The sequence below is a fragment of the Mytilus edulis genome, chromosome 1 (genome assembly GCF_963676685.1).
Source record: "Mytilus edulis chromosome 1, xbMytEdul2.2, whole genome shotgun sequence".
Taxonomy (NCBI): domain Eukaryota; kingdom Metazoa; phylum Mollusca; class Bivalvia; order Mytilida; family Mytilidae; genus Mytilus; species Mytilus edulis.
This window is the reverse complement of record NC_092344.1, coordinates 44,390,928-44,418,911: the sequence shown is the minus strand read 5'-3', so window position 1 is coordinate 44,418,911 and position 27,984 is coordinate 44,390,928. Positions and strand designations below refer to the sequence as shown.

Here is a 27,984-nt window from a genome sequence, read left to right as displayed (position 1 = left end):
ATCTCCATTGTATCTTTTCATCTAATACATGTGTAATGTATATCATATATGTAAGATTAAAAAAAAAACCGTATAATTCATCAACTTCAATAAAAGAAATAAACAACAAATTGATCATGTTGATAATTTTATTTTAGCACATAAATTTTATTTACACAAGAATTATAAAATAACAATGCAGAACATGTGTGTAAAATATATACAATTATACATGTACCTTAAAGAGCTTTTGACTAGATTCAATTATATAACAATTTTGATTTTTGTATAAAACCATCAATAGAAGATGGATAAAGAGAACATGTAAGGGTACACTGATAATGCTCACTATTCTATAAATTACCACTTTTTTAGGCAAACAAAAATGAAATTCTTAACACGTAAGTTAGGAAAGATTGTTTCATGTGTCCAAATGTCCATACATGTACATTTATATATTTTTGCTTGAGTTGACAATGGCATCACAGTTCTTGAAAATTTTCAGATCTTATGTTCTATCACTTGTGTATATATATTTGAAAGGTAACTTCTGCTTGTTACAAAGTTGAAAAGAGGGAAAAAAAAGAAATTATTCAAAATGTTACACAAAATCTAATTTAAGTTAAATTTGGGGATATGAAAAATTGATAATAATTGATAGAATCCAAATATTATACAGATGCCATTTGTCATGTTTGTTGAAGTACATGAAGCATTTTTGTCAAAAGCTGTTCTAGAATAGTTTTCTGGTAAAGATGAGATGAATTCTGATATTCTTTTTTACATGCATATTCTGTTATAACTGTCTTTTCATAATGCAAAAATAAAGTATACATAAATAAATGTAGATGCTATAATCTGATAATCAAACAGGTGCTTTGAAGAAGGTTACCGCTAATGTAAAGGGACAAATCTCTGAAAGTCACTAGTATTGCTAATGAGTCTCAGTTTCATAAATATATTGTAAGTTTCAATGTAGCATATATATACCATTTTCATTCTGTTTCACACGAATGCTTAAAAAGTATTGTTTAAACACTAACTATTCAGTATTGGTTTATTGAGTTATCTCCCTTAGCGAAGGTCATCAAAAACTGAAACTAGTGTTTTGTCCAATTTCTATATATCTTGTTGTGTTTTGTTGAAACACACACATTTTTTACTTTGATCTTTATTCATTAGTTTTAATACTAGACATGAAAAACCAGAAATGTAATAGCGATGAAAGAAAATAAGTATTTAAGTGGAAAGGATTCTGAATTTGTTTTCATTGTTATGAAGATTGATATACCTATTTTTTTCAGTTAACTCCTATTATAACAACAACAAACATTGTGCAAGATGTATATTATCATGACTGTACAATTTAATTTGATGCCCTATTTGTAAATGTTTTCAATACTGACCAGTTTTTGATTTACTCTGTTTTTATTACATTAAAAAATGAAACAATGATAGATGAATAATAGCTTTTTGATTTAGAACAAATGCATCCAATCCGACATTATTAATCACCTCTTTAAAAGATGAACTCTTTTAAAAACCAGAGTACCCACAGGCACTTGTCTCAGAAATATTTTTTTCCTACATTATACCTTTTATACCGGTATTATTATTTTAAGTTATATAGCTGGGGGGGGGGGGGGGGGGGGGGGGGGGGGGGGGGGGGGAGGAGGACAAAGTGCCAGTGAGAGTACCTCATAAATTAATTCCCATTTGAAGTCCTCATGTGTATAGATAAAAAGCAAAGTCCCATGTTTTGCTATAGACCTGCAAAAATCATTTGGAGTAAAAATAAGATAAAAGAAGTGAAAATTTCTTTAAGTTCCTAAAGTGTCTCTAAAGGCTGCTTCATTGAAATATTTTACACTCAAAGAGGAGTTGTTAATTTAAATTGCCAATCAACATGATGAACCAAAAATGAATGAAATTAGGACATGGATATCAATGCATGGAATTTAGTTTGATCTTTTTTAATTATGACATCAACTTCCAATCATCCTGATGGTAAATTCAGATATGACTGTAATGAAAATTTGAATTTGAAATAACTTGAATGATTTGAGCTGATCTATTGTTCTTGAGCTCTAATTAAGGAAGTTTTTGAAGAACACATGTAGGTATTGGGCTGGTAGACATTTTCTAAAGGAATTTGTGTTGTTACAAATGTGTCTTCTTCATCAGTAGTGCTATTATAGCTCTTCCGTCTCTTAAATTTTCGTACAACCATTACAGCACATGCTAATATGAAAATCATAACAACTATTGTTATTACAGCAGCCACTGCTTTAGTATTCACAGACGTTATTCCTGGAAGATAATCTAATGCCTTTCCAGACGTAGCATTGATACAATCCACTGGATACACTTCTGTAGAATAGACATAGACAATACAAAATTCATAACTCGTATAGGATTTTAAATTAGAAAATGTATAACGTCTTGAATACGGGCTGAGATGAACAATCCTATAATTAACTCTACTCTTAGCTTCTCTGTAATGTATTTGATAATCGGAAATCATAGACCAGTATTTTGTGCCATTCCACGTAATTGTAATGTAGTTTAGGGTTGATGGTAATGCAATTATTCTTATAGGCTTATTGATTACTTTGACCAATGTTTCACTTATATCGAAACCTTCACTGTTCGTAGCCTGACATGCATACAATCCACTGTCAGACTTTTGTAAATGTCTTACGATTAATATAAACTTATCTTTCACTTCAATTCTATTGTATTTAATGCTCTGAGATAACATAGAGCCATTAGGTAACATCCATGTTATATTTGGTTCTGGAACACCCGTCGCATGACATTCAAGTCGTAACTCTTCCCCAATACTCACTTCGTAATTTTTATCGTAGATGGGTATTGTCAATGGAACACAGTTTTGAGTTTGATTTGTTTGTGGGAGACTGACAATCGGCAGTCCATACCTGCTAGGAGGAGTATAACATATTAACATGGCCCCGTCGTACATGATTGATGTGTGATTTTTAGACAAGATGTCATTGACCATCCAGTCTATGTTACAATCACAATGCAAAAGATTGCTGTAAAAATGACAAACTTTAATTGATGGCAGACTTTGAATAATTTTATGAGGAAGCACTCGCAAGCGGTTATTGTGAATATATAAATTTCGAAGACTTGGAATGTTTTCAAATGCATTTGGATCAATGAACACAAGTTTTTGATTGTCATGAAGTTGAAGTGATATGAGTTTGGTTAAGTTGGCAAACGCTCCTTCCTCAATAACTGAAAGGTGCGGCATGTAACTGAGAGAAAGTACGGAAACGTTTAGATTACAAAATGTTTCCCGCACTAGTCTGTAAATTGGATTTCCATCAAAATTCAGTTTCTTTAAATTTGGAAGCTTGAGAAATGATTTTGATGGAATAGATAAAATATTGTTATTAGAAAGATCCAATGTAGCGAGTTGTTCAAGCCCAAAGAAAGCATTATTCTCAATATTTCTTATTTTGTTTTCCGTGAAGCTGATAGTGTCAAGATGATTTGATGTATCGAATACACCACTCCTCAATTCTCTTAAAACATTTCTTGAGAAATATAGCCATTTTAAAGATGGCATCCCTACAAACCATTGATTTTCAAGTGTATTCAAGTTATTATCTTCTAAATTAAGACGTTGAACGTAGTTTAGTCCTCCAAAGGCATGTTTCTCAATGTAACGTAACTTGTTTTTGGATAAATCTAAGTTTATTAAATACTTCAAGCCTGAAAATTGTCCATTTCTTAGAGTAGTAATAAAATTACCATGTAGATTAAGATTTCTCAACTGAATCAGTTTTTGAATTTGTTTGTCGAAAGTTGTAACCTTATTGTTTGACACATCTAAATATTTCAGCTGCCGCATCCTTGGTGGAAGATTCAGATCTTTTATTGAGTTACTCGACACAATTAAAGCTTCCGTGGAAGAAGACAAATTTTGTGGTATTAAAAGAAGTCCAGCTTTTGTACAATTGACTATTTTCATCACTTGTTTGAAATTTTCTGTATCTAATCTTCCGATATAGCAAGCACATTTTAAAGGACATTCCACATTCCAATCCATTCTACTTTCAATACCGGTGAATAATTTCATTCCAAGCAGCAAAAAAATAATTAATCTCCCTTTTATCAGCTGTCTTAGGGATAAATGCATGTTTCCTTAAAATGTTCAATAATCACATGGTTTTTTCTTTAATTACTTAAGCTACTGAATTATCCTGTAAAGTCGCCAGAGATTGAAATGGAGGCTTGATTGTTTTGCGTTGATGTCTTGTAGATTTGAATAGAAGACTACCATTTTCATTATTTGGACTAGTTAAATTGTAAATTGGCACAGTCAGTATTGTAGTTCCATAATTTTCCTCCGGTGAATGTCTGCAGGAGTGAACAGGAAATAATAGATTTCCTACAGCATCTGTCACAACTAAATGTATATTAAATGGTTTTGTTTCACAGTTCAAATTATGTCACCTCAGATTGGAAAAAAAGCATTGGAGCTGGATAATTATCTCACTTGAAAGCTTTTAACGATTTGTCTCTGTCGTTCATCAAGTTTTTGTCAGTGTCCTGAAACATATAACGTAGAATTAATATACTTTGTTTTGTCACATACGGAATTAAATAGATTTAAGTTGACATGTTTGATGTCTTCTTTACAGTTCTGGGGGTTTGGAAGAGTGCATCTGTCTGTTTATATCTCTTCATTTTCCTTACGCAAGATATATAGGAAAACAACAATAGTCTAAAACTCGAGAGACTGAACGAGAAGCTGCTAAGAACAACTGAACTAAAAAATCCCAATTGAAATATATAATATATAACTTAATGCTCAGACGTAATTCAAAGAAGTTCAAAATAAAAAGTTAGTTAAAAAAAAATTGCAATAGGAAAAATTACCACAACTTTGACATTGAAAATAGATGATAATTTTTTCTTTGGTAGTTCTCTTGGAAAAAACCCTTATATATATTTAATAATTTTGTGGCCAAACATCAAACTACAAAAAGACAAACATATGTCCACAAAACAAATATAATACTTCCATGACAAAACCAAACTAAATATATCAAGATTGAGCAGCATGAAACAACCCTAGAGTGAACTCAAAGCTTAGAGGGAAAGCTGAGTTTCTGCTTCACTTCTATTTCCATTGTGTTGCTCATTGCAAGTCAAACAAAATTTATAAATAAGATACAATCAATGATTTTAGAATCAAGGATGTTTTTTGCTAGGGTACAAGTGGAATGTTGACATCTAAGACTAACTAGATATTCTATAACAGTAAAAAAAAAATCATGATTTGATCAGTAAATATTTCAAATGTATACCAATTATCAAAATTTTCGGTCAAACTTTAGTTTTTTTTTTGTGTTTTGTGTTTAAATTGTGACTTCTCAAAGAATTAATGTGAGTAAATGCAGATGTTGCATTATGATTGATAGCAGCAATCTAACAATACAGTGATGCCAAACTTGCACCTCTCATTAATTTAAATTTGTATGCAGATGTTTTCCTATATACAGTCTACTGCTTTTTTTAACTCTGCTAAATTGAAAAATGGCTTGTTGTTCAAATGCCTGGCAAAACGTAAGTTAATTAAAATTATGTTTTCTCAGAAAACTGAAGTTGCTTACTAAATGTAGGATTTCCATGTATTGACTTGTGGTAACCCAGTTACTTGTACGAATTCAGAAGCCTTATTTGAATTAAGAATTTCAATTATAATGTAGCGAACGTTAATTTGTAGACCGACATTTGATAACATATTTGTAATCTCAAATGTGCAGTTTATTTGTCAATTACATTAGAAACAATTGAACTTTTATGAAAATTTACATTTTACAAATTATAATTAGAAATGTTTATGAGGATAACAGGATATTTACTTAATTATACTGCTCTCAGAAGCATTGAAACATATTGAAAACAGAAGCACTCAAGTGCTTTGTTTATTTTGTTTGTGCATTAAATTTTGACATAATTATTGAATTGCATGTTTCAAAATGCTAACAAAAAACTTTTTTGAAAAATATGCCAGCAGCTGTTATGGCTCTTATTTTGTATGAGATACATATTTGTAATAAAAAATAACGCATACTGTAAACCAACTTATTTTCGCGGATACTTTATTTCGCGTTTTCCTCTTTCTAGTCAATTTCACGGCTATTTAATTTCGCGATTTTCTAATTTCCTTGATGTAGTTTGATAAGGATAGATTCAAGATTAATATAATCGCGACGATTTATTTTCGCGTTATTTTTCTACTTTGATCAACCATAAGTCTACATTCAAATGCATTGATCATAAAAAATTAGGTGGGGGTTTCAACCCTCAGAATCCTCCCCTGGCTCCACCACTGAATTGGCATTGTTTTGGGGTAAAATATTGAAATTGCACCTCAATCTTGACTTTCTGATGCGAATGCAGAGATTTAATATAAAGTCGAACCCTACCCTAGTATACGTTTTGACATGCATTTTGTAACTATTTATCTACACTCTGCCAAAAATATTTTGGGTGACACTAGCTGTATATGTTTGTCATATAGCCAAGCTGATCCTGAAATAGCCTGTCTGCTACATAAGCTGGCAAATTACCATTATGACATAACTTGAATGACAGCTCTATCATACTGGCTTAACTAATATTTATGATTTTATATTTTCTTAAAGCCTATATTTAGAGTATCAAAACCTAAGCACACAAATTTTCCTTGTTTAGGAATATAACACTGATAACTATACTGAAAATACAGTATTAGTAACTTCTAATATTTTTGGAAATCTTTAGTGCTTGCCACATTTGAAAAATTTACTCCATTCTGATTCAGATTCCTTTTTGGATTAATTTTTTGTCTCGCCTTGACCGAGTAAAAAAGCGAGACATAGGTATGCTGTTTTCGGCGGTGACGGCGGCTTCAACAATGTATTAGTTTGTGATTAAGTCTAGTTTATGGTGAACCACAAGTGGTAGGTCAATCATATTTGGTATGCAGTTGTATAAGCATTGGGACATCTCATTTCCATGGAGATATTTTAGCTCCCCCCCTAAGTCATGGTCTATTGACTTTGAAACTTTTGCTTATTTTACATGTATTAGTTTGTGATTAGGTCAGTTTATGGGGAACCACAAGTGGTAGGTCAATGATATTTGGTATGCAGTTGTGTAAGCGTCAACATATTTCATTTCCATGGAGATAATTTAGCTCTGCCCCCTTAGTCATGGGTTATTGACTTTGAAACTTTTGCTTATTTTACATGTATTACTTTTGGATTAGGTCAGTTTATGGGGAACCACTAGTGGTAGGTCAATGATATTTGGTATGTAGTTGTGTAAGCATCGGCACATCTCATTTCCATGGAGATAATTTAGCTCCACCCCCTTAGTCATGGTCTATTGACTTTGAAACTTTTCATAGTTTACATGTATTAGTTTGTGATTAGGTCAGTTTATGGAGAACCACAAGTGGTAGGTCAATGATATTTGGTATGCAGTTGTATAAGCATTGGCACATCTCATTTACATGGAGAATGTTTAGCCATGTAACTCAGTCATGGTTCATTGACTTTGAATATTTTCTTAACTTGTGTAAGATGTAAAAGTATTGCTATTTTGATTTCAACATTTGCATAATCAAAACTACAAAAAGGCGAGACATTAAACAGTTTATTTTACAATTTAGTATGTTAATTATCATGATGATCTTTGTAACATTTTAATGATAAAGTAGAAGAAATTGTTCTATTATTTAAAGCAAATAGTTGAATTATTAGTTAACCTATATAAGTGGTTATGAATGTAATTATCATAATGTATTATACAGAAAAGTAGAGTATTATACAGAAAAGTAGAAGTTCCAATAAGAGGTATTATTTGGCCCCTGAAATTATAAAATTAGTCAAATTCTTTAATCTTTACAAAATAATACTGAATAAATTCTTAGCTTCTGAATTAGTAAGATGTTTTATCTGGACACTTTATTTCAGAAAAGTCAGCTGTGCTTTCTGATCAATGAAATGCATGCAACTTCATTCATACAAATGAACAACTATCAACGCTTTGTACATGTAAAAATCATTTTACTAACTATTTTCTTGGATTGCATTATCTCTGCCAAAAAACATATTGTTAAGATGAAATGTCGATAAACATAATAGCATTTTATTTTTCTGTACTGATTTCATCAGCTGGAATATCAGCTCCCCCTTATGGGCTTGCTTGATATTCTTGCTGATAAAGTATGTACCCAAAAAAAATCTTTAATCTATATCTGCACATATAAAACATTTTATAGCAAATTATTTTATTGGGTTATAAAGCCTGCCATTGCCTCATATCAAATAAATTAATGACAAGATCTCAAAATGAGACTATTTTAAAATTGGTAGGGATTGTTTCATAAAAAACAAGACTAAGATTGGTTGTAAGTCATGAACAATTCTGTATGCTTATGATAGATGTAAAAGATTTTGTGAAATGGACAGCAGTTTTGCATAACATACAAGATAGAACTATATATATCCCTTCTAGACATCTTAATCATGATGAGAATACAGTTTATTCTAATATTGTTTATTTGAAGTGTACTTAATAACCCATTGGCCAATCAATCAAATGACATCTAAGTGCATTATTAATTTTTAACACTGTAATCCAGTTTTTTGTTTAATCTGCGAAAGTGCACCATGTTTGTGCCATTGTACTGTATTGAATATGATAATATCAATATTTTTGCTCAAGAATCTCCAAAGGCAATTTCCTTATCACAAAATCAGTATGGAAATATTAGTATTTTTTTTTTTTAAATAAACTGAAATAAAATTGTTAATTAGTACTTAGTTTGAAGACTAATTGTAAATTATGAAAAAGAATTAATTTTTTTTTCCTACTTTAAATCTGATTTTAAGAAAAAAATTGTTTGATTTTTTTTTTTTTAATTTGTTTAAAGTTTATAGTAATGAGTTGACTTTTTTGTTATTTATTTGACTCCAGTAAAGAGTTGACATTAACTAAAGAGATAAACAAGTGAACAAATTGACACAAACCTGTCTGCAGGATCCATTTCCCTAATGATACTCGGTAACGTTAGAACACAAAAACAAATAAGCTTCCTTATGAATCATGCAAGTACTGAAAGAGTTGTCAATAATAAAAGCAATACAGGAAAATTGACTTGAATTACGGCAGGTCAGACAAAATATCACCACGAAAAACTTTCACTATAACCAATCAATATTGGAGATAAAATCCTACCACTAACTGCTCATTTTGTCTAGCTCACCATGGGATTTCCCTATACAATTATTCCAATGATAAGCTTATAATCGGGACTCGTAAACCACAGGTCTGTAAAAACCACTCAATGCTCATTGCCACATAGATTATTGATACTTCAGGATATTCTTAAAGAGTTGTAGATTTCTGTACTATTAAATGGGATGTTGAAGTGCTTTATGGCAGTTGAATAGATTCTTAAAGATCAGAATGGAATCATGCCAATACTATAATATCATTTTTGAAACTGAGTTATGATGATTTTTGACGTGGTTGATTTAATTATCTCCCAAGACATAGTGTTAAAGATGATAACCTTTGAAAACTTGTATCATATTTGTTTGCAAATTGAGTTATTTTGTTTTTTAAACTGAGTTAAAAGATACCGAAGTGTGTTGAATTGTTCGTTAAAACGGTAGAGTAAATGATTTTAGAAATAACTGAACACAACAGACAAAAGTTTAACAAACCTTAATTGCTTATGAATTATTTATTAATTTAGCAGAAAAGTGGAAATATTGAACTTTAGAATGAACTATTAATTCAGAGAACACACAAAGCTATAGTACTGTCAACAGAATATTTAACTTGATGTGAAACACCATTGGTAGATTTGTAAGCCCGCTGATATTTAAATCATGGGTTTTCCAACTATTTGAGCCCTCATTTAAAAGGCCTTGAACACTGGAATATTCTCGGGAATATTGAATAATATTTTTTCCCTTCACCTGCATAATTTTAGGCTAATACAACTCATTTGGACCTTTTTTTTCTATATATGAAGGGAAATTACTCATTTTATTTCTTCTTTCTATATCAACAGGTTCTCTTAAAGTTTAATCACTTTGGATGAATTCAATAATGAAAAGTCTTAAATGAGGATTTTTTTTTAGGCAGAGGACATGTAATATAAACATCCTGTTTTAACCATATTGGGTATGTCTAAGCTTGCTCACTGAAGGTTCTTTCATAATAAACCAAGCCAAAATCAAAATTGAATCGAATAAGATTTATTTAAAGTTGGTAAAAAGCAATACAATACAGTAAAACATCAGTTCTTTAGACCAAACAAGTAGCCTAACAAAGTTTAGGAAAGAAGACCAATAATTTAAAATTTATTTTTATGTTAGCTATAATGTCTCTGACCAGAAGTTCAATACAATAGTAATACTGTGTGGGTGATATTAGATGTCTGCTGATGAAGTCATTCAGTCTTACAAGCTCTGAATTCATTGGTACTCAGTTACTGAAGCCGTATTGTTAACATTAATTCTCCTGAGTTGCTTTCTGTTAAATATTGGTAAGAAAAGAAACACAGTATAATATTAGTGTAATTGTGAAAAAAATGAAATATTGGTTCTGTCATCTACAGTGAATTGTAATTACAGTTCAGTATTGTCTGAATGTCACTTGGAATTCTCTAGAGTTATTGGTAAAAATACAGTCATTACTCATGGCTTGTAGTCTGGATTATTTACAATTTATGGATATTGTAGAACCTTGAATGTCAAATGTACTTACAAGTACATACTGTATGTAAACTCAGAAGTTATTGCGTGCATTTATTATTGCGATTTTGTCATTTTAGACTTAAATGCGATTTTAATTTTTACGATTTTGAGAAAAATCCTGTTTAATTCATATAAAATATTTCAAAATGTGAGTTTAAATTATTGCGTTTACAACTCTGTCGCATTTTTCGTAATAATAAAAACCTCGCTATAATTTCTGAATTTACAGTAAACAGATCTAGAGAATGAAGCAAAATGTTACTTTTAGTTTACATAGGGTAGTAAATAAAAACTATTTTGCAATTAGATTTGAACCTAACTAATTATCATGAAAGTCCTTAAATGTTAAATACGTTAAAAAAACATTCCGTTGTAAACTTATACAAGCATTAGCAAGAATTGTCAATGGATAGTTTGGGCAGCATTTTGCATGAGAGTCAGAATGATTTAATCTTCTCTAATTCAATGTATATAGAATTGATGTATCAATGGAAAATGATGCATTTTGCAAGCCTCAACAGTTTTTTGCATGTCTGCATATTAACATAAAAAGGTCTAATATCTACTTGCATGACTAAAGAACAAACAAAAGTAAAAAATTGAAAATAAGATATAGAATTTTTGCAACTATAGGACAAATTACCTTTTATAAGTTAACTCCCATTTACATTTCCTATTTCTTGTTTAAATCTGCGTTTTTCAGAAATTATTTCAAGAAATGATTTCACAAAGAAAAAAGAAATATTTTACTAAGTCAAATGATTTTTTTTCTTTAGTTACATGTCTCTAAGTACTTTGTTTTTGTTTATGAATTATCCAAGTGAAAAATCATTGCATTATTGGTCTATGAAATGTCATAGTGACACATATTGGTGACTTAGTACAAATGAGATCCATTTAGATGATAATCTAACTGACATGTCATATGAGATTAAAGCTTAAATAAATACAATTATCATAGTGAAATTAAATCACAGACCTTGATGTAATGGTTTATTAATTGATTTTGATAATATTAATATTGAAATTGACATCAAAGTAGAACTGATTTGATGGATCTTTCATGTAGCAGTGGGTCAGTTTCCTTTGGCTTTAACTTTTACTGATTTCACTGAAATCTTATAAGGTTTTCTATAATGCAGTACACATCAAATGAGATAGAAATCAGCCTTATGCAAGTGCATGTTTACATGTACATATGTGAAACGTTAGGAGCAGATAATGGAGAAAGAATCCCATAAAATGATCTGGTAATCTGACAAAAGGAACTAAAAGTGAATAAAATCTTTCCTCTATAGGGAATTTATCAAACATTTTTAAAAGTCTTGTAACTTTTGCAAGGAAAAACAGGAGAAAAAATTAAATTGAAAGACTTAACATTATTTTTGGGATTGATAAAAGAAATATAAAATTTTATTAAATAATGAAATCAGTAGATTAATGTATCTGTAAAATTTGAACCTAAGTGTTTGGTACATCTGACACATTTTGCAGGATAATTTGCAATACATATCTTATTTGCATATTATTAACCTTAATATTCATAATATATTGTTTGCAGCTGGATGTTGAACTGTGATCTATACATCAACCCTATTCCCTATAGAGGAAGGATTTTATTCACTTTTAGTTCCTTTTGTCAGATTATCAGATCATTTTATGGGATTCTTTCTCCATTATCTGCTCCTAAGTTACATTTAAATTGACTTAAAAGTTACATTTAATTTGATTGACTTTGGGTAAATTGAATTTTATTTTTATTTGAATTCTTTTTTGCATGCTAAAAGTTCAATTTAACTAAGAAAAGCACATTACCAATTTAAGACCACATATGGGAATATTTATTCTGTGACATTTATTGCTAGCTTGATGCAGTTTCCAAGACATTTATTTGGTTCAGTCATGTGACTGAATGTTTGATTGTTAATGTGATGCACTACATTGTCTAATCCTAGAGAAGATTGTAAAACTGACAATTAACAAAATGTACAAATTTATAGAACTTAATATTGATTATCTTGTCTGTTATATAACACATAATAATAAAAGTTATCAAGTGTAATATATTTTTTTCTCTCAAAAATTTTTAAATAGAAGAAGCAAATTGTCATCATACTGTGAGGTGGCTTTTTTAAAATAAGAAGATGTTGTATGACTGCCAATGAGACAACACTCTACCAGAGAGACCAAATAAAAGAAGTTAACAACTATAGGTTAGTGTAGCAGAATGCTAAGTCAGCTATAAAAAACCTGAAATGATATATGTAAAACATTTCAAACCAAAAAACTTAACTGCTTGATTAATGAACAAAACAATGAACAAAGAACATAAATGATATACAGCCACAAACGACAACCACTAAATTACAAAATCTTGACTTCAGACAGGCATATACAGAATGTGGCAGTGTTAACCTAGTTTGCTGGCGCCAAACCCGCCTTCTATCCTAGAACAGTGGTGTAACAGTACAACATATGAACAAACAATATAAATCAGTTGAAAAGGCTTAACTTATCACTTTATTGTCTTCCTCTAGAAGATTGTAATACTGACACTAAACAAAGAGCACAAATCCATAGAACTTTATATTGATTATCTTGCCTGTTATATATAACACATGATAATAAAAGTTATTATTAAAAGAGTAATATATTTTTTGCTCATAAATTGTTCAAATAGAGGAAGCTTAGTCATCACACTGGTTTTACTTTAGATTTAAAATTTTTGATTTGTTAATATGACGTTTCGGAATCTAATGCATTCTGGGTAATATTTTCAAAAGTGTTCACCAACGCGTTGTGATTGGTTTAAAACATTCTAAATAATGGAAATCCATCCAATGTCTTAATGTTATTTTCATTTTGGTGTAAGAACAATGATATTACCCATAGTCCTTTAGATTCTGAAAAGTCAAATTGCCGGGCCTAATCAATTGTGCCAATGCTTGTGTAACTATTCTTATGTAGTATCCTTTGTCTAGCTTTATTTTGTGGATGTTTTTAAGATTTCTTTCTCCTCTGACACTCACAGATATTAGAAATGATTATTGACTGTTCCCCTTAAAACTAACATCCACCAAAATTGACTCCTGAAGCCCTAAATTTTCTACTTTTATTCATACCTTTACAAAATACCCATGGTATAATGGATCAAAGTGTCCTTGATAATCTCTTATCTCTTACATCAGTACCTTGTCTAATTAAGGCATCAATCATCTTAGATGGTTTATTATGGCCTCTGATTATTGTAAAGTGAAAATTGCTTGTAAAGAAATTATTTTTTCCATGATTTCCTGAATAGTTATATGTACATGAAAACATTGAAGAAAAATCCTCTTGGAAATTAATTTGATTGATAAAGGCAGACAAGAATTAAGAACAAGAAACACATGACAAGGAACTTGAAAACAGCGCTTCCCCTTGAAATGCAATTTGATCTTTGAAAATAATCTACTTAACAGTATCTGAAGTATTGGCATGTAAGAGCCTGTTTCTCAGTGGTTGTTGTTTGTTGTTGCACATCAAAGTTTTATAATTAATCAGGTCATTTAAGTTTTTTCATCTGAATTGTTTTACATTTGTCAATTTGGGGCCTTTTACATCTAAGTGTACTGTATGGGTTTTGCTCATTTTTGAAGGCCATATGGTGACCATTAATTGGTGATAACTGTCTCATTCCCAATCATTGGCAGCTATTTCACATCTACTTATTTTCATATCGGCAGTCTGCATTATTTAGATACATGTACAAAATAAAGACGTACATCATTAATTTGTTGGTTTTTATTGCAAAATTACAACATGCCAATATTCTGTAACCTTTACCAAATTATTAGGGCCAACCAAAGTTGGCTTTCTATTCAAGAATTAAATTTTTAGATTTTTTTTCTTGACAATTTTGATTAATTTTATTTTAAAAAATCATCCTGAAACACCCTCAGTTCCCTGTTGTATCCTCAATTTTAAAATCAATGAATTTACAGGTACAATGTTTGCTCACAGCCTTCAAAGAGCTGCTGCTTGCAGGAAGTTAACTAAATTTATTTACTCAGTACACAATCCATCATTAGATTTATCTTTAATACATTGGATTTCTCAGTTTGAAAATTTGTTTTTTATTCAGCTGTTTTATTATGTGACTAAACATTACTTATTGGTTTTAGTGATGGGAAAGATTGATAACATATCAGTATGAGCTTGAATTATTGAATTGCATAGAAAAATGCAGATTGAAAATAAAATGTTCAATTGTAAAATTTGCACAGGCAATTTAAAATCTTTTAATTTGCAGTGGTTACCTGCTACTTAGTATCAAGTATTGATAGTTAAGAAATAATGGTAGCAAAAAGACAAAAATAGATTAAGTGAAAATTATTTGCAGTTTGTAGATTATTTACATTGCTCTCATCAAAGGACTATTCAAGCAATCTGAGAACAGAGTTTAAAAAAAAAGAAGGTACTATAACCACACAGTTTGAAGAGTTAAGCAGAAGTTGTCACATGCATCTGTCTATTATCTTTGACTCTCTGATATACATAATCTCTATTTAGTTTCTCAGCCATATGTTTGCAATTCAAAACAATTTATTCCAATGAATGATCAAAGATTTGATTTGATTACCCTAACTCAAGGTATCATCTCAAAAGTCAAGGTCATTGTTCCTAGTTGCCTTGTAATTTTGCTTTAAGCCATAATTTCTCTACGTGACAAACTTATATCAAGTTTATAACTCATGCTGTCTGTTGTTCATGAAAAAGGTGTTTGTTATATCTCAAACCCATGTTCTTAAAGATCAAGGAGCGTTTGAACTGGTCTTGGATAATAGGTCAAGGTCACAACTGGTAACATGTCAAAGATTAATCAGATATATTTTGGTCAATGAAGTTGAATACAATAGAGAGCTTAGCTAATATTTCTGTCAGATTCCCAATTATTTGTTGACAATATTTTTACTCTTGTTGCTCCAACAAATTTGAAAACTTCTTGGAAATATTTTGTAGACCACTGACATGATTAAAGTAATCAAACCAAAGAAAATAATATCTCACAAACATGTTTAACCCCGCCGCATTTTTGCGCCTGTCCCAAATCAGAAGACTCTAGCCTTTGTTAGTCTTGTATTATTTAACTTTTAGCTTTTTGTGTACAATTTGGAGTTTAGTATGGCGTTCATTATCACTGAACTAGTATATATTTGTTTAGGGGCCAGCTGAAGGACGCCTCTGGGTGCGGGAATTTCTAGTTGCATTGAAGACCTGTTGGTGACCTTCTGCTCTATGGTCGGGTTGTTGTCTCTTTGACACATTCCCCATTTCCATTCTCAATTTTATTCCTTTTGAACCAAGTGGGTAAATTATATTTGAATATTACATATGGTTTGTTTTTTTGTGTTTCTCATTGTTTTTTTTTATCACATGTTTTCCAATATATATTTTGTATTTCACTAGTTTGACATATTGACTCTATGCTTCTTTATTTATGATATAATTATATCAATATCATTTCCAAAAATAGTAACATAGTATCAATATCATTTCCAAAAATAGTAACATAGAGTCAATATCGTTTTCAAACTTACAATATGATCTACATATTTTAAAACATACAAATTAAAGACTTTCACTTAGTCAATATGTTATATATGGACCTGTTAGATGATATTTAAGCTCAGACTTTGCCCTCAATTAATATAAATTGAAAAGGTACATATATAAAGTATTGACCTCTTCAAAATAAAATTGAGAATGAAAATGGGGAAAATGTCCATAATTGATAAATATGAGATATTTAATAAGATGGGTGGTCTGAATTATGACCTAGCAGAAAGAAGTAACCCTGATTGTCTGTCCATCCAAGTCTGACAGTATTTGTTTGCTCACAATACCTCTTAGTTCATTCACTCTGTTCCTTAATGAGTACTTTATTGGAAGCTTTTTTTTAGTAGGTAATTTGGGATCATTTCATAACACCAAGACATACACTTTGATGCTTTATGTAGGTAATTTGGGATCATTACGTAACACCAAGACATACACTTTGATGCTTTGTGTAGGTAATTTGGGATCATTACGTAACACCAAGACATACACTTTGATGCTTTGTGTAGGTAATTTGGGATCATTACATTACACCAAGACATATACACTTTGATGCTTTATGAATAATGATGCAATGATATGCCATTAATAAGTAAACATATGTTAGGAATCAACATAATAAAGAGATTTACAGAATTACATAAGTATATTGTTATAGTTAGGTGATACTGCTACATATTTTGGCACAGATTTGAAAGCATTGGAGTGCTGCTTTTATTCTTTGTAGTGGTTTAACTCATTCGCCCCCAAGACATTTTTGGAAAATCAGGCATTTTCGAAAATTTGCAAACATATGCAAATTATATGCAAATGAGCAAACTCCTAATGCTGTAACTGATGCTCATCTATTAAACTACTTTTTGGGATTTGGGGGCGGATGGCATGGATGGGGGTGGGATGGGAGGTGGAATATTTTCTCGTGGGTTTGAACCAGTGACCCCCAGTGAAAAATGGTAATTTTCCGTCTATTTTCCGATTTCAAAACGACCTTGAGAGGTGAACACTGACAAGACTGTGTTTGTTTGTCATTCAAGTATTACCCTATAGTTACAGTAGTCCATTCATGCTAGCTGGGAGTATATTGGACTTCAGTGTCTTGCTTGGGAATTATTATTGTCAAGTCAGGTCTGCCTAAATGTCCGTTTTTATGGATTTTTGACAAAACGGTGACCTAGATTTTACAGACTAGATTCCTATTGGCCATATTATACCTCGTTGTGTTCCTATACCACCTATGCATGCATACATGATAATAGTTTTTACCAACAGTCACCTCCAGATACGAAGTGGCCATCAAAAGATGCCCACCCCCACCTGATTTTGGCTACTTTTCATGTTTTTCCGATTTTGAACTCTTAAACGGCTTTCAAATTACCAAATTTTCATGAACAGACATCTGAGAAGAGTTGATGGACCATGAACTGCTTGGTTGAAGTCCCTGCTATCATGACAGTTCAGTTGGGGCAGTTAAAAAAAAGTATGGAGGGTCATACGGGCCATCAAATAATGGTTGTCGCCATCACGCCTACAGGCGGGATTGGGGGTTAAAGGGTTAACTCAATAGTAATCTTTTCCCTTTAATGTACATTATCCCTTCACAAGGACAATTCTTCAGTTGCATGGAACAGGGATTATTTGATGAGAGGTTTTGTACTTGTAATCAAGACTTCAACCCAAAAAATAAATAATATGAAATTAGAAATCAGGTTACATAGTAGGCAAGTGTATTTATACAACTGCAAAACTTTTGATTTCGTATAACATTATGGTCATGAAAAATATTTTTTCACATTTAGAATATGATTTAAATTTGGCCTAAGAAAACTAATATGTTAGTTCATCAACACTTGAGTTGTTTGAACTTTTGATTGATTTCAGATAATGGTTTTGAACTAATTTTGCAAGTAAAACAATAAAACAATGATTTTTTTTTGTATTTTTGTAATGAATAATTGTTTTGTCCTTGAAATAGGTAAAAGCATTACTTATCTATCGATATTTTTGCCCTGAGTGTAACATAAGTCATTTTCAACAGTATCATCAACACTTTTATAGGCTTTTATAACCATTAAAGATGAGTCAAACTTTTCATTTCAGATTGCAAAATAAATACCATAGTTTTATTTAGTAAATATTTATTTTGCAAATTCAATTAGATGTTTATATATTTAATTGACATAATTGAATCATATCATGAAATAAGAGAGAGATTGGTATCTGTTGACAGAAGAAAAACAAAGAGGACTGCGGTTTGGTTTAATTGATTTCACCTAAACTTTCCAGGTAATGGATTAAACTTGCAGATCGATATTCGGAGAAATTGTATGCACCTGCAAGTTGACGACAGATGGTACTATCATTTAATAGACTGTTTACATGTTTTTTATGCCATATTGAACAAACTGTCCTCGGTAACTTTTCTAGTTCAATAGAGAGAACAAATTGCTTTTATGTTTTTGTTTCAGAACTATTTTCATATTTGCTGGTAGTAATCTTTATAGCAAATTGAACGTATTTTTTTTGTAAAACATCAATTTATTTTGCATTAACTGGGTAGAAGTTAATGAGAAAGTGCTTTTTTATGAATTAATTTTCCTGTTATTAATGAATTTATTGATATAGATTTTATTGAACCTTAAATTAAGTACCATATAGCAAGGTTATTTTGGGGTAATGATAGTATATAAAATTACTATTCTTTTACATGGATAATATATAGTAAATAAAGGTAATCCTATCTGAATGTTTTTCAGGTATGTTTCAATGATATTATAATGATCTCATTCAGAATGAACTTATTGTTTATTATTAGGCAAAGAAGTAAAGAAACCCACATTTATTTGGTGTAAAAAAAGAATTTGAAATCTACAGAAATCCCTGGAAAATGTTGATGTTTCCCAATAATAGTGAGGGTTTTTTCTGGGTCATAAACTTCAATTCTTAAAACAATTTACCAATCAAAATGACAGAATTATATAAAAATTACATATAAAATTGATTATTTTAATATAAGCTTGCTTTTCTAGCAACGGTTCTTTCAAGATTTTTACCAGAAAAAAAGTAATTGTTATAGTTATACGTAAGTTGTTATTTCTAATTCTTCATTATTGACAAAGCAAGAAATTATATATTCAAATATAGAATTCTTTGGACAAAGATGCTACCATATTTTCAAATATTGGTTAAAGAGGAATGAATTGCAATATTGAACATGTTATATTCCCATGTTGTTTTTTTTTTTAGATCTGTATTATTTTATTTACTGTTTGTATGATACTGCGACATAAGCCACATTTGTTTTTAATTGATATAATGGTCCAATATTGATTCTTATATGGAATTAATTCGCACTTGAAAGGAAAATATTTTATTTGTGACCTAATTAGTTGTTGAGGATATCTGAAATTAATTTTTCAATTAACAATTTCCGAATTTATGCAGAATAAGTTGCAGTACTGCCTTTTATGTAAAGGAAATTGATGTTGATACTTTTCTTAACTGATTTTGCAAAAGAGTAATCACCACTTTAGATTATTTCACAAGAATATAAGCCTGAAAATTTTTAAAAAAAAATTTTTAAAGCTTTTTACATATATGTTCTTCTATTTATTTATTCTTTATCTTTGATATGTATTTTTTGTCGAGCCTGCAACTTTTGTTGCAGAAAGCTCGACATAGGGATAGTGATCCGGCGGCGGCGGTGTTAGCTAACTTCTTAAAAGCTTTATATTTTAGAAGGTGGAAGACCTGGATGCTTCATACTTTGTATATAGATGCCTCATGTTACGAAGTTTCCGTCAGTCACATGTCCAATGTCCTTGACCTCATTTTCATGGTTCAGTGACCACTTGAAAAAAAAGTTCAGATTTTTTGTAATGTTGAATTCTCTCTTATTATAAGTAACTAGAACACACCCGCGAAATCGCGGGCATTCAGAGGGTAGTTTAAAGTATGTAAAGTGTTGTTGGAAGAATTTTGTGAAATATTGAATGACTGGAGAATTTCAGCAAAATTGTCATAAATCATAGGTTATTGGGGACAGGAATATGTTTTTTTAATCCCTCCTCCTTTATTTCCAAAATTCCCAATGTGTGGTTTTCTATCAATTTCAACATGAATATACATTTAGTATGTTATGAACATTTAAGTAAGGAGCCTGTACTTCAGTGGTTGTCGTTTGTTTATGCGTTACATATTTGTTTTTCGTTCATTTTTTGTACATAAATGAGGCCGCTAGTTTTCTCGTTTGAATTGTTTTACATTTTCATTTCGGTGCCTTTTAAAGCTGAGTATGCGGTATGGTCTTTGCTCATTGTTGAAGGCTGTACGATGACCTATAGTTGTTAATTTCTGTCATATGTCATTTTGGTCTCTTGTGGAGAGTTTTCACATACCACATCTTCTTTTTTTTGTAATCAATGAATTTTGTAAAAGATTTAATGACTGGAGAATTTCAGAAAAGGTATCAAAAGTGCACATGAATAATTTTAGCGCTTGTCAGTATATTATGAACATTCACTATATAAATAAAGTGTATTTACTTTCAATTCTAAGTTTTCTAATCGATCCATGGTGGTCATTGATATAGTATACAAACCCTCTCTATTTAATAAACTCTGTGACCACCGTGGATAGTAAACTTGAAAATGATAGCAGATAGAATTCTGAAAATACACTTTATTCGTAGTATATGTATGTTCAAAGTATACAGAAACATGCAAACCGGAAGTATAATCTGACCTAAAATTTTGTCCAATGACGGGACAATATCCGGATGCCCTTTTTCCCGATTTTCTCCTAAAATAACTCAATCTGAATAATCATATGAATGGATGACAAATGCGACTATGCACTGTACCTATAGGACACAGAGGCGTGTTGATTAATTTATTGTGGAAAGAAGAGAAGCGACACCCAAAATGAGGTCTTCTCTTTTAATAGTATAGATAGGATAACTATATTTGATATGTGCGTACCTTGAAAGGTCCTCATGTCTGTCAGACAGTTTTCACTTGACCTCGACCTCATTTCATGGATCAGTGAACAAGGTTAAGTTTTGGTGGTCAAGTCCATATCTCAGATACTACAAGCAATAGGGCTAGTATATTCGGTGTATGGAAGGACTGTAAGGTGTACATGTCCAACTGGCAGGTGTCATCTGACCTTGACCTCATTTTTATGGTTCAGTGGTTATAGTTAAATTTTTGTGTTTTGGTCTGTTTTTCTCATACTATATGCAATAGGTCTACTATATTTGTTGTATGGAATGATTGTAAGGTGTACCTATCTAGCGGACAGATGTCATGTGACCTTGACCTCATTTTCATGGTTCAGTGGTCAAAGTTAAGTTTTTGAGTTTTGGTCTTTTTATCTAATACTATATGCCATAGGTCATCTATATTTGGTGTATGGAAATATTTTATGATCTTTATGTCAGTTGCGCAAGTTTTATTTGACCGTGACCTCATTTTCACGGTTCATTGCACAGTGTTAAGTTTTTGTGTTTTGGTCTATTTTTCTTAAACTATAAGTAATAAGTCAACTATATATGTTGTATAGAAGCATTGTTAGCTGTACATGTCTGCCTGGCATGGTTCATCTGACCTTGACCTCATTTTCAAGGTTCCTTGGTCTTTGTTTAGTTATCTTGGTTAATGTTAAGTTTATGTGACAGTTGTATTAAAGCTTAGCTTTATACTTAGGACTATCAACATAATATCAATGATTAGTATAGAAGGCGAGACATTTCAGCGTGTGCACTCTTGTTTTATATTCTATGTTATATAAAAGTATGAAGTTACCGGTAACCATTGCTTTAAAAAATGATTGAATTAAAGATATTACTCGCAACCTCTCCTAAGACTAAAGCAGCTATTTTAATGAGCAATAACATGTGGAACAATTAAAATTCAACTTTGTTTAAAAAAGGAAAGATAATCTCTAAAACAAAATAAAAATGAAAAAACATTTGACTAAGGGCACACACAAATAATTAATATGCCCTAAATAGAAAATAAAACAACTGAAAACCTAGAAGTTTTTGTGATACAAATGTATTTGCTTAGCTGCCAAGATAGTTCTTCATTATCTAACATGTTGTTTTGAAGAAAACAATTAGTTTTGCACAATATTGCAAAAAAGGCACGACTCATTAGAATGTTATGATGAAAATTGTTCTGTCAGCATACATAATCCATTATGGCAAACTAACTAATTTCCCACAGCATGTTCTTAATTAAAAACTATTTGATGTATGCCCTGTTTGTAGTATTCTGCACTTGGAACTTTTAACGGGTGTGTATCATGTGTATATAAGTGGTTGGAATAACAGGTGGTAAAAAAGGTCAACTTGATTCACTATCTTTTCATGCAGAAAGGTGCACTGTATTCCTTTCCCTTAAAACATTTGCTATTTCTGGAGTTTTAATATTAAATCGCCTTTTGTTTGTAAGTTGTAATCTCAGGTTAAATATGATTGTCTGGGAATTGTTTGATAGAATCTGTAAATGTTTTTTAATCTTTATGCATATCAATTTAAGTTGAAAATAGCAATCATGGTTTGTTTTCATTAAAAATTAATCTTTTTGTGAAATGAATTCCACAGAGTAGCTGATTTTAAAATTGTACATATTAATTACTAATAAGTTATTTGTTTAAAAGTTATTTATTTTTAGAGTAAAATTCATTTGTAGAGGTCTGCTTGAAATTGTTTTGAATTAATACAACTGGGTCATAAAGTTAATTTTAGGTTTAAAATTATGAGTATAGCTAGTTGTTGCATGATATTTTGCTATAAAGATAACTAGTATTTCAGGAAAACATAATTGAAATATCGAGATTTTTTTACACTATCTGACAGATCTAATTGTAAATTACCCACGAATCAGTATTTATTGAAACAGGTGGCACACAATTATAAAAATGAATGATTTTGAAGCTTATTCCATAGACATAAAGATTAATTTTATCATGCAAAATCAAATTGTTTGCAATAGTAATTGGACTTGGAAAATGGCAGAATATAATGATAAATTGCTTCAAAAAGACTAGTTTTCAAATTAGTTTTCTTGTTTATTTCCACGTTTAAGTAAATTGATGGCTTGTACTGGTATGCAGTTCCTGTTTGATATTGGAACAAAACCTGCATTGTGACTGCAGCAAATATTTCACACAAATATGTGCAATGATTAATTTTGGCAGTAGAATTTATGTTTTCAGATGTGATTAATGTCAATATCTGCCTAAAATTTGTAATTGCATGTTATAAAGTATGTCCTGATTGACAAAATACATGCCAAAATTCTGATGACGAAGATAATTTAGTGGAATGATGGATTCACAGCTTAAGTTAGAAAGATATTTGGGATGAATTCCTTTAATTTAGAGTCGCTTTTTTTAGCAGTTCATAAATTTTGAGTTAAATATAATATTGTAAAATCAGATACTTTTGCAATGTTTTTATTGTTGCCAAAATTGTATTACGTATTTTATTATCATTGTTTGTATGTAGCATTAATAAATCTTGCATGTGTCTTAAAGGGGCAGGACCTTTTTTTAAAAGGTGCAGGGATCGGATGTTTTTAAGCTTGGGATGTCAGGATTGATCCTTTCGGGATCTCTGAATTCTTTTTTCGAATTTCGGGATGTCAGAATTTAAATTTATTTAAAATTGGGACCTCAGGATTTCATGTTTTTAGCCCGGGATTTAGAGATCAGGACCCCTCCTACCCCCCACCCCCCATCCTTCTATAGTTTAAGAATTAAAATGATAAATGCACAATATTATTTCTGAAATGACAGTATGTTGATAAACTTTTATAATTTTCTTATTTTTCTTTTAAACTTTTAATAAAAAAAAATCAAACTTCTGTAGAATTTTGTGTTATTATATATAACTAAAGTTGTCTTGAATCAATGAATGTTTGAATTAGATATACAATTTTGTTCTTCTTCAATACAACATGTTATATAATTTTGATAAAAGCAGTATAAAAATATGCATGAGATAATGGTATTACATAATTTGAAATATTCCAAATCATGATATAAGTTTCACTGTATTAAAACAGCTAGTCTTTAAAAAAAAATGTTCAATGAACTAATGGGATTCAAAGACAGAAAAAAAACTTTTTATAAATGCAATAGATGTAATATTTCTTTTGTCTGTAAATACTTTGTTGTAGTTGCTTATGTCACAGACTGCAATTGTTAGGGAGGATTTTTCTTTTCCAATTTTTATCAGAAGTCAGAACTTATAATTGAACATTTAAATATCTGTAATGGATAGATGTATATAGATTCTTTCATTGGGCCACGATTTTTTAATTTGTTGGTTTACGGATTTTCCCCATGAAAAAGTCGGGTCGGTCGGTCGGGAAAAAAAAAGAAAAAAAATCATCTTTGAAAACAGAAAAATATGCAAAATCAATATATATTTCACCTTTCTAACAATATGTTTGTTATGCCATTTTATCATCATTTCTTAAATTTTAGTTCAATGAAATATTATTGCTCAGCTGTTATAAACATCGCACGATATTGTCTAATAAGTTACAGTAAAAAAAGGGGGGTGCACGGACAAAGATGAAATTAAATCGTCATTTCAGAAACAAGATAAATAGATTCGCGTAGCTCTTAGTCAATTCCAGAAAACTTGGTGAATAATGATCTTCAAGCACGAAAACTGATAAAGAAAAAAAATGTAAAAACGTCGTACGAAAATAAGTTACAACACACGTGTCAAATTCTAATAGACTCGTCCATTGGAAAAACGAGATTATCGGGTCAATCTGTTGTCTCGCATTCCCGTTTTTTATTCAAATGGACGATAATTTTTTTATTATCTATGAAACAAGAAAATTCCAAATGATTTGTTAATATTCAATACTTCAACTTGATGCCTTCAACCTATCCACATTTGGACAAGTCTATTTCTATGAGATGATTCATCTTACGGACTGATGACAAATAAGGGAAACGAACTTATTGTGTAATTGGTTTTAAACACAAGTTTCGTTCCGCAAAATTATTTGTGCAAACGACATTTCAAGGTCAGTTATTATGATAATTGATTTGTCTATATTTAAAAACGTAAACTGGAAGTTTTATTTTTTCACAACAGCAAGTGTTATCAATTTTGTTAGTGATTAATACATTTCATTTCATAAAAAAAAATTATTTTAATTATTTTTCAGGGATAATGCATTTCTTAGGGTCGGCGGGAATAAAAAAGCATGAAAAGTCAATTTTATTTTTATTCTGGAAATCGGCAAAATCGGGTCGGCGGATCCGTAAACCAACAAATTAAAAAATCCTGGCCTTGGTACAAATGGATTATCAGATCATCATCAACCATGTACTGATTTTTTTTTTAACAATGGGTCCAGAAAGGGTTAAATTGCCAAAGGATTAGAAAAATGAATGTTAAATAACTAACGTCCAGTGGCAAATACTTATATGCTGGAAAAGAACAGATCAATTAAGATAACATGAAATTTAACCCGATTGTGTACACATTGTAATACAAATTAGGACTCATAGAGTGCATGTTATACTACATTCACCTTGTACATTTGCATGTCCTTCTGTCTGTCTGTCTGTCTGTCTGTCTGTCTGTCCTTTCATACATTCATAATTTTCTTTACATATTTCAAGGAATTATTTAATAATTGTTGAAAATTTTCTTCAGTTGAAATGTGCTTGTTATTAGTTTTTATTTGTTCTTGACTCTCAGCTCAAAATTGAATTGAAAGTTTCCTAAAAAACCTTTGGTGAGTTATATTTTAATGAATATTTGAAATAAGGAGACATTTTTAGGAGGTGTCTAGTAAAGCATATCACACGTTTTCCTTTTACCCTTGATAGCTACAACAATCATTCATTGTTGCAATAGTTTCATCCTTTTGGTTGGAAAATTTGAATTAAGATTTAATCAAAGCCTTTCATATACCATGAAAATTAAGATCTAACATGTTGTAATATGTTTGACACTACCTTCTGCTATCTATATATACTTTGACTTTGTGTACTGGTAGTTCATTTGTTGAATACCTATAGTTGTTATGACTTTGGTAAATAAAGATGAACAGCAAAGAAAAGAGCATGTGTACTCATAGTCTGATATATCGATACTTTATACAGTTTCATTCCCTGCATCAGAATTCCTACTTTGTAGCTTGAAAGAAATAACATCTTTAATTTAAAACTTGGATGAATTTAATTATCAGAAATATTGAACTGTTGGTGTGAGGATACTCTCTTTGACGGAATCCACATGACTTTCATTTGAAAATGTAATAAAAAAAAATGTATATGGGGTAAAACAGTTGACAAAATTTATAGAGTGGAACTTTTAGAATGAATGAATAGTAATTGATAGAAACTAGTGCAGATATTAATTTCAGACTATGTATTTAATGTTTCAAATTTCATATTTGTTGTTGAACTTTTGGTAACAATTATTTGATTATAAAACACTGCAATTAAACAACTCTCAAAAACTCTATCATCACAAAGGAAAAATACTGATAAATATCTTGTTGTTTTACAGTAAAAAAAATATAATCTAAAATAAATTATTTTATTGTTTATCAATTATATTTTTAGCTCTCTAAATTTAGCTTGAAACAAGAACCAAAATATTGGTTTATGTTTTTAACTGAAAGAACAAATGGAATTATGTCAATATTTTGCATATTTCAGCTTATGTTTCACAACTGTTACATGTTGCGTGTCTAAATAAATCATATGATGTTTTAAAAACAAAATTAGCTTCCAATATTATACCTGATATATAGATATGCAATTGCAAAAAAATAGATACAATTTACTAAATAGCATACTTACTTTTATCAGTGAATATTATATTCCTTTTTATGTTTATAACTTCCTTGAATTGCTCTTTTTGAAAATTTATGGATTTTAGACTTGTTTGAAAACTTCAAAACAAAATAAACATTAAATTTTCCAGCCTGCGTTTTCTTCCTTGATTTGTCGATTATTGGTGATGTTTCTTCTTTATGATGAGAAATTGTATAGTAACTGATGTTTTGGTTGTAATTTATTTTTTTGTCTATCAGTTCTTTATCAGTTGGCTTTAGTTGATTGTGAGGCAATCATTAACAGAGATGCTAATGCTGCATGTGATCTATCGTACAGAGCTTTCAAATAGGCATCCACGGCTCCAGGCATTTATCACTTCCTTTATATCAGAATTGCGCAAAAAATCAATTAATCCTCTTGTTCCAACTCTGCAACCTGTTAAAGCTGCATTTAGGCTTTATTTAAAAGTCTGAATTCTGAATTACAATTGACAGCTTCTGGGGATATTGGTAAAAACAATTAGTTTAAATGATGTTTATGGTAATTAATCAATGTTGGATATAATTCTGTCAGATTTTTAGAGCAATGTTGTATCAGTTTCCTACTGTTTTTACTGGAAATTATAAAAATAGGTTGAAAAATGATTGTTAAATACACCAGAAAAATACAATGGATATCTATGATTCTTATTTCTTACAATTCCAAATAATCTATTTACCGGTATTTATGTCAGTTCTTTTAAAAATTATAACAGGTCTCCTTTCAAATTAACAAATCTTGACTTCGG

At 30.5% G+C, this 27,984-nt stretch overlaps 2 protein-coding genes across 4 annotated transcripts in view; one reads left to right on the top strand and one right to left on the bottom strand.

Moving 5' to 3' along the window:
- The window catches only part of LOC139512611 (mitochondrial inner membrane protease subunit 2-like), a 56,853-nt gene that overhangs the window by 18,375 nt on the left and 10,494 nt on the right, over positions 1 to 27,984 (top strand). The window lies entirely within an intron of this gene.
- Positions 111 to 27,675, bottom strand: LOC139512581 (leucine-rich repeat neuronal protein 1-like). Of its 2 annotated transcripts, none has more exons than XM_071300306.1 (2): positions 27,222 to 27,675; positions 111 to 4,560 (listed from the first exon to the last, which is right to left on the bottom strand). In XM_071300306.1, the coding sequence occupies exon 2, from the start codon at positions 4,145 to 4,147 to the stop codon at positions 2,051 to 2,053; it is 2,097 nt and encodes a 698-aa protein (XP_071156407.1). In that variant the 5' UTR covers positions 4,148 to 4,560; positions 27,222 to 27,675; the 3' UTR covers positions 111 to 2,050. The 2 variants fall into 2 exon arrangements, with proteins under 2 accessions (XP_071156407.1, XP_071156415.1); XM_071300314.1 differs by lacking the exon at positions 27,222 to 27,675 and adding an exon at positions 9,039 to 9,195.